At 33.4% G+C, this 15,633-nt stretch overlaps 1 protein-coding gene across 1 annotated transcript; it reads right to left on the bottom strand.

The window, feature by feature from the left end:
• Positions 1-13,967: 13,967 nt before the first annotated feature.
• On the bottom strand, positions 13,968-14,661 carry LOC149960259 (uncharacterized). Its single transcript, XM_090165211.1, has 3 exons — positions 14,503-14,661; positions 14,316-14,445; positions 13,968-14,253 (listed from the first exon to the last, which is right to left on the bottom strand). Exons 1-3 carry the CDS (start codon positions 14,590-14,592, stop codon positions 13,970-13,972), a joined length of 504 nt encoding a protein of 167 aa, XP_090021337.1. The 5' UTR covers positions 14,593-14,661; the 3' UTR covers positions 13,968-13,969.
• Between the last annotated feature and the right edge of the window lie 972 nt (positions 14,662-15,633).

Genomic DNA, 15,633 nt, shown 5'->3' on the forward strand with positions numbered 1-15,633 from the left:
GCGAAGCTGGTTGCTGGTGCTTTCCCGCAACTTTCGCAATAAATGTTTTTGTCGAAACCGTAGAACAGGTCTTTAGAACAATTGTCACAGTGGAAGACGTGGGTTCCACTCAGTTGGCATTTGCCGTACAACAAAGATGGACAAACAATTTCAAGTAAAGCAGCGTCTTTCTGGATAGCTTCGGAAACCTTTTCAAATTGCTCGGCAGGCTTAGCAGTGCATGCTACGCTCATGCTTGCGGGTATTTTAGTTTCAGTTTCTGCAGAGGTTTCCTCAACGAAAAGAGAGAAATATGGTGTAGTGTCATATTCTTCACGACTTTCCGGCCTTTGTAATGGATGATGTTCTTTGTCCGTATTCGCGGATTTTTTATCTTTTCCATTGCGCTTTTTGGAATTTATATCATTCTTTCCGGAAGTCGAAGATTTTGAATCGTTCTTGCCGCAATAAGAAGACTTTTTCACGTTAGTTTCCTTATCATCATTAGATTTTGAATCATTCTTGCCGGAATAAGAAGCCTTTTTCGCGTTAGTTTCCTTATCATCATTAGATTTTGAATCATTCTTGCCGGAATAAGAAGACTTTTTCACGTTAGTTTCCTTACCATCATTAGATTTTGAATCGTTCTTGCCGCAATAAGAAGACTTTTTCGCGTTAGTTTCCTTATCATAATTAGATTTTGAATCATTCTTGCCGGAATAAGAAGACTTTTTCGCGTTAGTTTCCTTATCATCCTTTCCAAAATCTTTGTTGGAATTTGAATCGTTCTTGCCGGAAGTAGTGGAGTCGTTTACCATAGTTACGCTTTCAGTAATTCCAAAATTCTGCTTTTCATTTAGATGTTGAATATTTGAATGGACGTGCTCACTTGAGGCCACCGAATGTTGATAAAGGTTGAGGCTGTGACTCGAATTGAGAATTTCACTCTCAATCTTATTTTGTCGACTTAAATCGTTTCGTGATGTAGCATCATGCTCATCAAATGATTTTAATATATTATCAGACGTGTATTTTGACTCGCATCCATAATTGGATTTTGCCGACCCAAAGACTTGTGAATACTCTTGAGTTACTTCAACAAATCCGCTACATTCTGTTATGATCTCTTTCGTTATGGTTCTAGAATTCGACGGACTGCCATGTTCATTTTCGGTTATATGGGATCTTTCATCGGAATCAATTAAACTATTTTCGTTCCATTTCTTACAATCGGTTTTATTATTTGATGGTTCGGGTTCAAAATGAATAGTACTTGTATTCGAATTACACTTATCGTTGGGGATTATAGAACTTTCTTCTTCAAACTTTGTTTCTGCTTTCGATTTGGTCAAATTTGCATTGCCCTCTAAACACTTGAGTTGTGGAACCGATTCTTTCGAATTCAAATGGATGTGAAGGCTTGATGTTGTTTGTGATTTTCTAGTTTTTCTCGAATTATCAGTTTTTGCACTTGGCGAAACTGTTCTCTTTGCTCCTTTGAAACAATTTGGCGACATAAGTGTTAGGAAGCGCTCGCCTCTTCTAGACAAGCAGTCACTATTTACTTCTTTTCCCCTGTGATAATGAGCGACACGTACTTTAAGTTGGGGAGAGAACCATGTGCGAATCCACATCATCGCTTTATGCTCCATTCTAAAAACACCGATGGTGTCATTGGATGCTCTGAGATCAAGTATTTCGTAAAACAAATCGTAATTTCTTTTCCATTCATATGATTTAAATATATCGTAAGTTTCAGGAACGTAATGAAGTACAAAAACATCTTCGTAGTGACGTTTCGTTTTCTCCAATTCTTTATCATCGCGTATCAGCGGGCAGTTGCGATCTTTGAGTTCTGAGTAACATTGGAAACCAATTCTTTGCCCGCTAAATTCATCCAGGATTGCTTTAGCTTGTTTTACGGGTAATCTATCTTTCATATTTTCCAAGGCGATAAAACTGTCTGGTTTGCTTGGTGATCTGTCATTAGAAATCATGTTTTTGAAACGATCTCTTTGCTCCAAAAGTTTACCCGGAAAGTCCTTTTCGTAAGAAATAATTTTCTTAATTTTAGAAAAATTAGGAATGAGTCTAGTATCTCTTATCTTTTCAATATCTCTCAGAAAATCTTTAATCTCGCAGTCGGCTTTTTTCAATTCAGAAAAATAATTTTCTATATTTAGTAATTTACTTGAGAGTAAAGGATATGAAGTTAATAATCTGGTTAAACGGATGGAAGTAATCTTAATAATAGGGAACATGTTGTAGTAGATAGCACGAGGATGTTTGGTCGATACGTATTTCACCAACTTAGGAAATTTAAAATCAATTAAATCCCCAAGAGAGTTGCACTCAATTTGCGAATTGAATTCAACGTCTCCGTTAATTTTGATAGAAATATCCAGGTTATCATATTCTTCTAATTTATCCTTCAAAGGACCTAGATTCGCCACGTGCTTTTTAAACCCCTCCAAGAATCTCTTGAGTTGAGTCGTGGTTCTTGCTCGCTCAGGTTCAGACGGAATTTTACAGTCAAAGGAAACGATAATGCGGCCGCCCCAAGTTACTCCAGTGACGACGTGGGTGCTTTTAGTCAAATATCCACCTTGAGCTTCCTTTATGAACGCGTCGCTAAAGCATTTCGACTTTATATCAACGTTTTCTTGTTGGGCGAAAATTGAATGGACTAATGTTCCTCTGATTGCTCTGTTAGTCTGCTTTTCCCATTTTATTAAATCATCGTATCCTTCGAGGTGGTCGTCGTGCACCCCAAATTGTAATCCCAACGCTTGGTCAGCTGGAATGTCCAGGCCTTTTAGCCTCTTCGAGAGCGTCTCGTCCAAAGTGAACGATGTTTTGAACTCGTAATTCATAGTTGATACTGTTTTGTGCGGCTCAATCATTTCGGGTTGCAATAATATCGAATGATTCAAAAATCGGTCTTCGTACGCATTGTAAAGATCTCCTAATTTGGCGCTTCGTCCAAGAGCAGCCCTCATGATTTCGTCGTAGTTCATCTTAGATATTGCACCTGAAAAAGAAAGAATTGATTAAATATAATGGAAACCACTTACTAAAGAAACATTGAAACTAATTAAAAGTAACAGCAAATAAAATTAACACTTAATTATAATTTAAACTAATTTAAAATTAAATGAAAACTAATTTAAATTCCAATTAATTAAAAGTAACAGCAAATAAAATTAACACTTAATTCAAATTCCAATAATTAAAGAAACAGCAAATAAAATTAACACTCAATTCAAATTAACAGCAAATAAAATTAACACTAAACTAAAATTAACAGCAAATAAAAATAACACTAAACTAAAATTAACAGCAATTAAAATTCAAATTAAATCTAATTGAAATTCAAATTAATACTGCTTCAAATTCAAATTAAAACTAATTAAAATTCAAATTAAAACTAATTTCAATTTAAACTACTTCAAATTCAAATTAAAACTAATATCAATTTAAACTACTTCAAATTCAATTTAAAACTAAATAACACTGATACCAGGGTTGCTGATACTTTATTTAATTGTGTTTGCTAAAATTTCACCCATATGTAACAATAGCCTCATAATTTTACGAATTGTTCATTGAAGCTCGTAACGAAAACCATCAGTGTTAATTAACATACAAAAATCAATAGATTTCGCCCAAATTAGAGCAAGGAGGATTAAGGGAAGGGGAGTTGTATTGAGGCTCCTCTTATGGCTGCATCCGTAGTCAGAGAGCGTGAGACGCCCAGTGGGTGGGAGCGGGAGGAAAACGTATGTAAAATACCGGCTCGCGTTCCTGTTTAGAGCGCCCTCTAGTTCAAAACAATTGTTGAAGGTTATTTCGGTTTTTATTTTGAGAATTTTGCTGCTTCGGTGTTTCGTCGTGAATACGCTAAAAATGTATGTCGACTAGATTTACTTAGTAAATAAAATTCGAATTTTTTATTACGCGAAGATTAATATCATATAACTAAAGTAAGAGCATTTTCCATATAAAAAATATTTTGAGTTTTGCAAATTGTTTACTAATTTACGGCATTAGAAAAACAAACACCAGAGCAGCCGAATTCTCAAAATAAAAACCGAAATAACCTTCAACAATTTTTTTGAACTAGAGGGCGCTCAAAACAGGAACGCGAGCCGGTATTTTACATACGTTTTCCTCCCGCTCCCACCCACTGGTCGTCTCACGCTCTCTGACTACGGATGCAGCCATAAGAGGCGCCTCAATACAACTCCCCTTCCCTTAATCCTCCTTGATTAGAGTCATTCAAATAATTTATAGAAATTGACCAGATTTCCTGTTTCTCAGAAGGAATAGGCAAGAACGCCATTTACGCGATCTTTATTTAAATAGAGAAAAACAAAAACAACGTTTAATCGTACACTAGACAAACAAAGACAATTAGAAAACCCCGTGACATGTTTCGGCTAAAGGCCAGAACGCAGCCGTTGTCAAATGAGCGCCGATATACACAACAAAATGTTTCGACACAAGTATATGTACCCACCATAGTACTTCGGCGAATCCTATGACTCGATCAGGGCCCCCACTCAAATCTTCAATTTTTTATAGGAAAATAGGATTATATTTAAAAAAATATGGGCCTTTGTAGGATTATTTTTTCAAAATTATAGGATTTTATAGGACATGTATATGCTATTTCATTTACTAACTTTATGCATTTAAAAACAAAATTTATATTTAGTGAAATAAATCTTTGATTCTCCCTTAAAAATAGAAACTACTTAACCAAATTATCGCGGAAACATACTAGTAGCTAACCATGTTAACGATAACAAAGGTATAGACTAGAATTACTTTATCCTATAGCTAAATCTAGCAATTTAACTGATTGGCGGGATTTGAAATGGGCAAAATATCAAAATTACAGGTTTTCATAGGACTTTTTGGGGATTTTGCTAAAAATATAGGGTGTTATAGGGCATTTTTGAAAACAGAGTTTTATAGGAATTATAGGACCTCTATGTCTATGAGACAAAAAACTTCGTTCCTACTATACGTTTGTATACAGAACTATCAATACACCAGAAGCGCTCAACATTGAAATATGTTATTTAAAACAGATAGGGAATATCAACTAAAATTGGTAATATAGTTTCAAGGGAAATAAAATTGGGAGTCGCGTTTAAACCGTTGAATAAAATCTTTAATTTATTGTGTATTTTAAAAGATAAACGAGGTCTGTTCGCTTCCTGGGGTGTTTTTAATTGGACAAACTCGATGACGTCTAGTCCGTCGGCCAACAGTCGATATTTAAGAAATTAGTACCACCTGGGCGGGCAAATTTCTACCTTTACCACGTTGTACCTTATGACCCTCTTATAAGATTTTGATGTTATAGCATTCTCGAGGGGGTAGCTTAAGGGGGGGGGGGAAGGGGTCAAAGGTCATTTTGGTGAATCTTTCGAAGCGTATATCTCGTCACCCTCTGAACGGATTAAAACGGGGATTACATCAAAACAATCCTTGAAAAAAATGCCATTAGCACGATGTTGTCACGTGTAAATGCCACGCCCCATAAAATGTGTTTTGATGGTCAAATCGCCCTAAATACTTGATGCATATACTCAAATTAAAGGTCTTGATGAGGGGAATACGATTATGTATGACTATGTATTAGTGCAATTCGTAGTGACATATATCACTTAATTTCTAATATTAACCTTGTTTTCGTAAATATATATATATATGTCTTGAGGCGATATGAAATTAGATTCATCGTCACAGCAATGGACTTCTCCATTTTCTTATGTGTCAAGAATTAAGAGAATAATTTTACTTATTTGCATTAGAAAAAAAATAAAAGCGACGTACGATTTCAAATGTGTCATAACGGTATATTTTTCACTTATGCCTTGTCGAGAAGTGAAAGATGGAGTAGGAGAGGAGGTAAAAAATACGTTATTAAAATTTGAAATTCCCACCACTTCAGCGCCACCAAGTGAGGTGTTATAGAACGTACCTCTACATACAACTAAAGCAAGACAAAATCGCGCCAGAAGCTAGACCAAGAAGTTAACTGAAAAACTAATTGTAGAACTGGTGAAAACAAGGTTAATATTAGTAATTAAGTGACATATTTAACTATGAATTGCACTAATACATACATAATCGTATTTCCCTCGTCAAGACCTTTGAGTATATGCATCAAGTATTTCGGGCGATTTGACCATCAAAACATATTTTATGGGGCGTGGCTTTTACACGTGACAACATCGTGCTAATACTTAGTAGATGCCGTTTTTTCAAAGAATTATTTGATAAAATCCCCGTTTTAATCGGTTCAGAGGGTGATGAGATATACGCTTCAAAAGATTCACCAAAATGACCTTTGCCCCCTTTTTCCTCCCTTAAGCTACCCCCACGAGATTCCTATCACATCAAAATCTTATAAGGGGGTCATTAGGTTCAACGTGGTATTGGTAGAAATTTGCCCGCCCAGGTGGTACAAAATTTTGGTTGGCCGAAGGACAATATCTACACGATTAAAACTAGGAATATGAAAACTCGGTTTACTTGAATCCTCCTAGATTAAAAGAACATAAGACTAATTTAAAAAGAAATTTCCAAGTCTGCCTTATCTGAACATATTTATTATAATCCATCGCACACAATTGCGTGGGAAGACGAAAAAATTAATTTTTATATCTGAAATCCCGTTAAATATTAAGGAATCGTTTTTTATTGGCCAAAATAAAAGTATCCTTAATAGAGATTTAGGACTAACAAGGAGACGACCCGAGGTGTAACACACCGATTTGGTTCCTTCATGTAACTTGAAAAACCCTAAAGGGAAATGTCTCCATAGTCAACCGTTTTGCCATGGCAACCAAAAATGTTTTTGACAACACAAAATGGAAATTTTCCCATTGAATATAACATGGGAATCTGACCAATTTTAAGGGTACCCGTGTAAAATATTTAAAAAAAAAATTAAATGCTAAAAAAAGAAAATATAATTAAAAAATTATACAAAAGTTCGAAATTGAATAAAATGTTTACAGAGGGTACCCTTAAAATTGGTCAGATTCCCATGTTATATTCAATGGGAAAATTTCCAATTTGTTTTGTCAAACACATTTTTGGTTGCCATGGCAAAACGGTTGCTTATGGAGACATTTCCCTCAAGGGTGTTTCAAGTAACATGAAGGTCTACCAAACCCCCGAGTTTGAACCAAATCGGTGTGTTACACCTCGGGTCGTCTCCTTGTAAGTGTAGATATTGATAAATCATGCACCTTTTTACTGGAATTAAGTTATGCTTATGAATTTTTGCGAACCCTTTAATGTTCTCGTTTTTTGTATAAATCCCCCTTCGTTCAGAGTTGGCTGATTTTAATCAAGTAATTTTTAAAAAATAAATCATTGATTTATATCACAAATGTATTTCAAAGGAGGAATACAAAATGAAAAAAAAAATAGATTCTTTAAAAATTAAAATACATAGAGAATCTGAACAAACTAAAATATTAAAGTTATTAAATTTAATTAAGAATTCATTTAATTGAAGATTGGCTAATTGATAAAATATCCATTAATTATACAATGAAAGAGCCTTAATTGAATAAAAATCAATAAATTGAATAAAAGCAATACATTGAATAAAGATCAATAAATTGAATAAAATCCACAAATTGAATAAAATCAATAAATTGAATAAAATCAATAAATCGAATAAAATCAATAAATTGAATAAAATCAATAAATTGAATAAAAATCAATAAATTGAATAAAAGCAATAAATTGAATAAAAGCAATAAATTGAATAAAGATCAATAAATTGAATAAAATCAATAAATTGAATAAAAGCAATAAATTGAATAAAGATCAATAAAATGAGTAAAACCAATAAATTGAATAAAATCAATAAATTGAATAAAATCCACAAATTGAATAAAATCAATAAATTGAATAAAATCCACAAATTGAATAAAATCAATAAATTGAATAAAATCCACAAATTGAATAAAATCCACAAATTGAATAAAATCCACAAATTGAATAAAATCAATAAATTGAATAAAATCCACAAATTGAATAAAATCAATAAATTGAATAAAATCAATAAATTGAATAAAATCAATAAATTGAATAAATCAATAAATTGAATAAAATCAATAAATTGAATAAAGATCAATAAATTGAATAAAGATCAATAAATTGAATAAAGATCAATAAATTGAATAAAGATCAATAAATTGAATAAAGATCAATAAATTGAATAAAGATCAATAAATTGAATAAAGATCAATAAATTGAATAAAATAAAGCTCTAACTAAAATCACAAAAGGAGAATCGTCACCCCAAGAGTAGTAATTAGAAAGCCCCGCACCTCTTAAATAGGCCCAAAATAATCAAAACCTGATCAATTGTAATTGTAAATGTACAAAGGTGTAACATTGTCAATTCGGATGAAATTAACTTAAATTAAATTAAATTACGATTAACTCAAAATTTAGATTACGAAAGCGCTGAACTTAAAGGGAATATAACCTCTGGTATTTCTGTCACCCTCCGAGGGTTCCAATATTGTCCGCTGCCTCCCATGGCTTTTCACACTTGCGGCGCTGATAATCGCTGATTGTGAAGGGAATAAAGGAAATTGATGGGGTCTTCCATAAAGAACGCGTTTTAGGTTCTATTCTCTTTAAGCGGCAGTTAAGACTACGCAACTTTTAAAGGCCAATTATTTTGGCCGTGAATTAAGCAGTGTGAACAGCAAACGTTGGTACACCTTTTGTTGGACCAAACAAGCCACGTTTTTCTGTTACGTGACCAATATTTAGGTGTAAAATTGGTTTAAAAATCAACCAATGAAATTAAGCTATTCCGTAACGTGACTGCCGCGGGAACTATCCAATATTGCTATAAATAAATAATTTTTCCAGGCTAAAAAACCTAATTTCTAAATTTCATATCGGAAACATTATAGCCGACGACAATAGAGTAATATCGGCGTGACGTATGTCGACGTCACCCATGCATGGGCGGATTAACCCTTTCAGCGCCTTTAGGCACAGAAAATTTTTCAGCCCTTGGGCATTGTCTAACGGTCTGGTAAGCTGAGTAAGGGCAAGCCAAGCACTTGAGCCGTGGGGAGTTTTGGCGCCCCTAGGTACGTGCCTACTCTGCCTAATGGTTAATACGCCCCTGCACCCATGCTTTTTCCTAAAGAAAAAAACTGTCCTAAAAATGGCGGCTATAGCCCCAAGCTACAGAGCGATACTACTCTATAACAAATCTTTAGCCCTCATTGAACAATTTTCATGCTTTTTTTACCCACAAAATGTAAATATAAGAGCATTGTTTTGTGGAAAAGTGTGAACAACGTAGTGACCAATTGATGTGAAAAACTAACTTGGCAACGATAAAATTGCAAAGCCTGAATGGTATTTTACATTATTAAACAATTTAAAAAAATGGGCATAAAACGTTAAAAATCAAAAAGTCAATGAAAATCCAATTTAAATTCACCCTGTCTCCAACATCCTCAACATTAAACTTGTTGATTTATGGTTTTACCCCTAGAAAACTAATCATACTTTTATAAATGAGAAAAACAAATAATAAACTATGAGTTAACATAATAGATAATTTCCGGTATAAGACTTTGATGTGACTTAACATATTAGGGAACCCCCATCCAACATTTAGTACCGCTTTTAACAACACTATTCCATACTTACAGCTCGTTACGTTATTTGTAAATGGCCTAGAAGTACCGAGGTGCAGGTCACTTCCTTGATTAACGACGTACCCCTGCAAAGATTAAATCCGATTTAATCGTGATTATTTTGATTGAATTTATTTTAATCACGATTATGTTGATTAAATCATAATTATTAATTTTTAAACTTTTAGTCATGGTTGTTTATAATATATTTAAGAGTTCTTATTTAAAATAAATTTTAAATATATTGATTAGATCATGATTAATCAATTAATAAAATGTTTAAATCTGATTTACATGATTAAATCCTGATTGAAACGATTAAATCGTGATTAGTATGAATAAATCGCGATTAGAAATTAGAACGAGAAACAGAATGATTATATTGGTGATTGGAATGATTATAATTGTGCGTGATTAGAACGAGCAGATGAGAATAATTTAATATGTGATTAGAATTATTATTTCGTATTTACCGCGCTCGATAAAATCTCGATTCATCCGATTGAATTGTGATTAATATGATGAAATTGTGATTAAAATGATGAAATTATGATTGAAATTATTAAATTGGGATTAAAATGATTAAATCTAAATAAAATATTTAAATCTGATTAAACTTATTAAATCCTGATTAAACAGATTAGATAATGATTAGAATAATTAAATCGTTTAAATCGTGATTAGATTTTCCAATCTTGATTACATTTTTTAATCTTGATTACCCTAATTTAATCATTTTACTATGACTAAGACGCACCCAAAATGGAAGTGACCTGCCCCTTGAGAAGTACCCAAATATGATCCTTACAAATTCTTTGGGTGCAATACACATGTAGTTCCTTCCATCTTGTGCCGTTCTGCCGGTGAAAATTCGAAAATTGGGTCCTGGTACAACCCAAAAACTGAGTCATTTGGGGTACTGTTAAAATTTTTGTTTAAGTGACATAACTACCAAACTTATAATTATTATAATTTTTTTAAATTTTAGGTAGTACCAAAGATCATTAAAATCGGTACTGATCTAAGGCTGCACTTCATTTAAGTCAATTGCAGTAAGAAGTCCAAAAAGTAAGCATTTTACTATTCAATTTTTAATTACTTAAATGTTAAAAAAATCATTGATTTAAATCAGCTATTATACTGCCATGTATTTATCAAAATGTAAAAAAGTAGGTTCTCTAGCAGTGTCAATTCAGAGCACACTAAATTAAATTTAGTTTTAAAGTAGTAATTAAAATTATTTAAGATTAGTTTAATTTTTAATTTACATTACCTGTGTGCTCAAATTATTAATCAATTTGCCAAGAAAAAAAGTAAATTAAAAGTAAATTTTTTTTATAAAAATCAATATTCCGATTTATTTTGAAAATAAAACAATCAACAACCCCGATATTTAATAGCATAAGTATATAACATCTCTAACGGGATAAGTATTTCTATCACTAGCTGTTAATGTTATTGAAACACGTACCTTCGCAGGCTCCCGCTGATTTGGGAAATATTATTTTATAAATCAATAGAACAGTAACTTTCTAAAATTATCTGGAAAATATAGTTATTTAAATAAATATCTATATAATAACCAATAGGCGCTAGTATAAAGTCGGATATGCTTGCTGAACTTGTTAAAATGGGACGATGAAATAGTACAGTTAAAGCCTATGGATGAATTCATAGGCTCTTTGGTGGGGAAGCTAATGGAGGCATAGTGGAAGGTAGTCTTTCCCATCAAAACAAGAAGGCCATTTTACTTTATAATATCGCCTATTGCTTTTAAATAATCTATGACAGTAACTAATTAGCATATAAATCATTCTTACTTTTTGGAAATTACTTACGTTTCTTCCAAAATATGAATTAATTATAAGTCGATTTCCTGGAGATATCTATAGGCTTTGTCGGTTTCAAACGAAAATGACACGCAGCGCCTCTCGTGGCGAACTCGCGCGTAGCTTGGTTAAAAGTTTTTCCCCGCCTCCATTGAAAGTTGGCGATAATTAAACGTTAATTAACCAACCAAATGATATAAGAAATATTCCACTGACCATTTTTCCCGTTTATATGAACTTAAATGTAATATAAAATCGTCTTGAAAAATCGTTTATCGCTTTATAACATTAAAAATTAATATTTTTAACGCGCCATGTAAAGTTTGCGTTGTCAACGGGCGTATTAGAAAGCAAAATGAGATTTTAGAAATTAGGTTGTAATTAGTGTTCGTACGGGGATCCCGACCCCGACCCCGACTGTCGCAAATCAAGTCGGGGTTTTACATTTTTCGGGGTTATGTTTTCGTAGTGTAATTTTAAATTTTCGCGCCGACGCACCCCGCTAAAATCCTAAAAATATAAAATAGATAGGTTCCTTCTCTCTTTTTTTTCGTGGGCGACAATAGAATGACCTTCGGCTGATGCCGCTGACGTAGCTCTCGCTTGACGCTGGATTATAAGTTTTAGTTTCATAATTGCCGTTGTTTCGAACTCTCTCAGTCTCAACTAAGGAGTGTGGAGTTACAACGTTTGTAAATAACTTGTATATTTATAAAACAACTTATTTAAACAATTACAATGCCTAAGCTATAGACCTCTATTTTAAAATCTACCTATCTTATCTATTTTTACTATAGTCCTAGCAAGGAGGATTAAGAAGGGGAGTGGTTTTGTTCGATTTTTTTCTTTTCCAGCCGCGGTCAAAGCGGAGGAAAACTTCGCGGCTGGGCCGCTAGAGGCGCTCGGGAGGAAATCAGGGGAAAATACGGGACACTTCAGTTTTTAGCGCCACCTATTGCCAATAAGGGAATTTGTTTTATGTTTTTCTACATTTTAATTTTAGTGTCGGTGGGTTCGGTAGGCGAGGTCGTTTTTGAAAATATTTAGTTATAATTAGTGCCTTAAAACAATGAAGAAGTACAAAAATTATAATGAACGATCATATCTATTGTAAAAAAAAGCCACAACGCCTCAGAGGCATAAATAACTCTTCCTGTAATAGAAGTAAGTACAAATTTCGTTAAGCCTTGGCTAACCTATTAAATTATTGAATATATGTTTATGGAGGATATTTTTAATTGTAGTTGCGTTCGACAAAACAACACTGGGATTGAAAATTGAGAAAGTGTTGCACAGTGCATCAAACTTAAAGGGATATTCTACAACAGGAAGACCTTCATGTGTTATTGTAAATATTTACATATTTATGTACTTTTAATCAGGATTCTTGGTTACTAAACTGATTGTTCTTACTTTAGGAGTGTTTCGAAGAAATAAGGGTAAAAAAAATTCACTTTCTTACTGAAGAAGCAACTGATTGTTTAGAAATTTTCTCCAATAATAATGAGATCAAAGCAACATTTGATAAAGATAAATATATGAAAAACAGGATTGCGTTAACCAGTAGCCAAACGTTTGCGGAAAAAATGATGCCCTCTTTCCAGCACTTACAAACATTTAAAAACTTGAATCACCAAAATCAACATTGTGTTATTCAAGTGTTTTTGGTCCGCATGATAAGGGAACTTTACAACTTATTCATTTTAGATAACATTGATAACCATGATTCAAACCAAAGTAAAAATGAGAATGTTTTGTGACGAATCAGTACTTCACCAGGTAGCTGGTTATGTAATAGACCAGTTAAGTGGTTTCTATGGTTCTGCAGCATTTGAAATAAACAGCCTACAAGACAAAACTCAACCTAAAGAAGCATTTCATGGGTGGTCACTAAAATTGGATCGTGGTGGGTTGATATACTTGAAAAGGGAAGCTTTTCAGTTTTTTGTCAGAGCCCATAAATTAGTCACTCCACATCTCCAAATAAGAAAAGTAATGGAGGAAAATAACAATAGAAATGAACTTATTCTAGAAAAGTTGTACAAAGATCATGCGCTAAAGATATTGTGGCAGTCGCTATGGAGTGATGAGACAAATTCTAAAGCTGCTTTAGCAAAATGTTTCCAAATTTTTTTAAATTGTCATCTTAAAGGGTTTACTAGTCATATCAAAAATCAGATTCAAATTAAAAAAAAGACAAGTTTAAATACGTGTGGTATCCGAAATGAGTTAAAAGTTTTAAGTGAGAAAAAAGTTGATAAAAAAAAGGCTGCAAATTAAATTTTGTGATAAGGTTGGCCAAATATTAAACGTGATAAGCACTGCAAATGTTCAAACCAAGTCAATGTTTTTAATAAAAACGTGATATTTTAAATCTATAATGATAGTATGTTTAATACAATAAAAATAAGTAACATATAAATGTCCTACGGATAGACCAGAGTACCTATTCCATCAGTCCAATAATTGGAGGCGTCGTCGCATATCTTGCCGTCTTTGAACTCGTTTGCTAGTGACTTCACAGTTTCCTTTTTTAGCGTGCAAAACTACAGAACCCATTAATTTAATTCTTTTTTCGTTATTGTGATATTGATTGACAGTAGGGTTTTCTCCACACCCAGAAGCGGCTCGTTGCTTGCCAAAATACCTTTCCAATGGATCTTGGTTGAGTTTGCTAGTTAAAATGTAACGAGCACCCTTCTTAATCAAAAATTTAATTGTTGCAATTGTTGAATATACTGTAAAATATGTTAACACTTATTAATGACCAATGGAATTATTTGGTAGATAAATAATTTACCAGTTATGCGCAGCCCTGTTAGAGTTTCTTTGCTGAGGATCATTTTTGATTTTTCTACTTCTTCTTCTTCGGTGTTTTCAATTTCATTTTCCCAATCTTCGAAGTATTTGAGAAACACGTTTTCAAGCCACTAAAAAATCCAAGAACAATTATACTCAACATTACAAATCACCAGGAAATAACGCACCTCAAACCGCCAATCATCAGTGCTTCGAAATGGATACTTTTCCGGCTTCCTCGATTTAGCTCCATCCTTGATATTCGAGACATTAAGCATATCAAAAAATTTGTCGAATAATCGTAAGAATGCTACAGTTTCTGAGGCTTCGTCGCCTATTAAAAGTTCCATAGCATTGGCTGTTGTGGCGCTCATCGTTTGAGTAGCGAGTTTAACTCGCATGCGAGAAAATGGTGTAAGGTGAACGTGATTATAAGTTAGTTTTGGTGCTTTCCGAAATAAAGACTTTGAATCTATCCTGTATGTATCATAAACGTGTTTCCATAGGATTTTTTTATCATTCTTCTTAAGTAGTCGAACTGGATATACTGTTTTATCTTTCTTTTTGTGCAATTTACCACTTTTTTCTAGGTTGTTACGCGCAGTTTTCTGAAGGTGACAAACATCAGATATGAAAAATAGTGGTTCGTAATTATTGAACATGTTTGAACATCGATACCCTATTCTATCTCCGTTCAAAATTTGTGCATTCTCGGTACTATCTTTTATCAGTTTCTGGTTAATCGGTGCCTTGTCACATATTACTGTTAATATTTTAAATCCCGCTCCGCATAAATTCTCAATAGCTTCCCAAACAATCGATGATATATCATTGGAGTTCAATTTATCGCAAGGGAAAAAAGCGTAGGGAAACTTAAAATTTGTGGTAATACCACGTACCATTATTTGAAGTATGTGACTAGCTAAAGGGATAGATGAAACATCATCTTTGTTTACATTGACTAGTTCAGCTTCAGCATTGTTTATTGAATTCCGAAAATCATTAAGGTTTATAAAACCTATAAGCTGACCAGAGTTGCTGTGAAAGACCAGATCTTGTTTAACTGAAACTTCGTCAAGGATCAATGAGAAGTATTTCTGGTGTTCCTCTAAATTCTCTATATCTATCTTTTCCCTCATTTCTTTTAAACTTTCTTCATTAAATCCACTTTTAGCTGTGAGGTCACGGGAATAATTGAACAGCGTTCGTTGAGCTGGAAGTTTGAAAACTTGCTTAAAAGCTTCATAGGTTGATGGTGACTTGGATTTTAGGTACAGACACCACTGAATGATGGCCGGATGCCATCTCCTAGGTCGTGA

This window comes from Leiobunum rupestre, chromosome 2 (assembly GCF_980474605.1).
Source record: "Leiobunum rupestre chromosome 2, qqLeiRupe1.1.hap1, whole genome shotgun sequence".
Classification (NCBI taxonomy): Eukaryota; Metazoa; Arthropoda; class Arachnida; order Opiliones; family Sclerosomatidae; genus Leiobunum; species Leiobunum rupestre.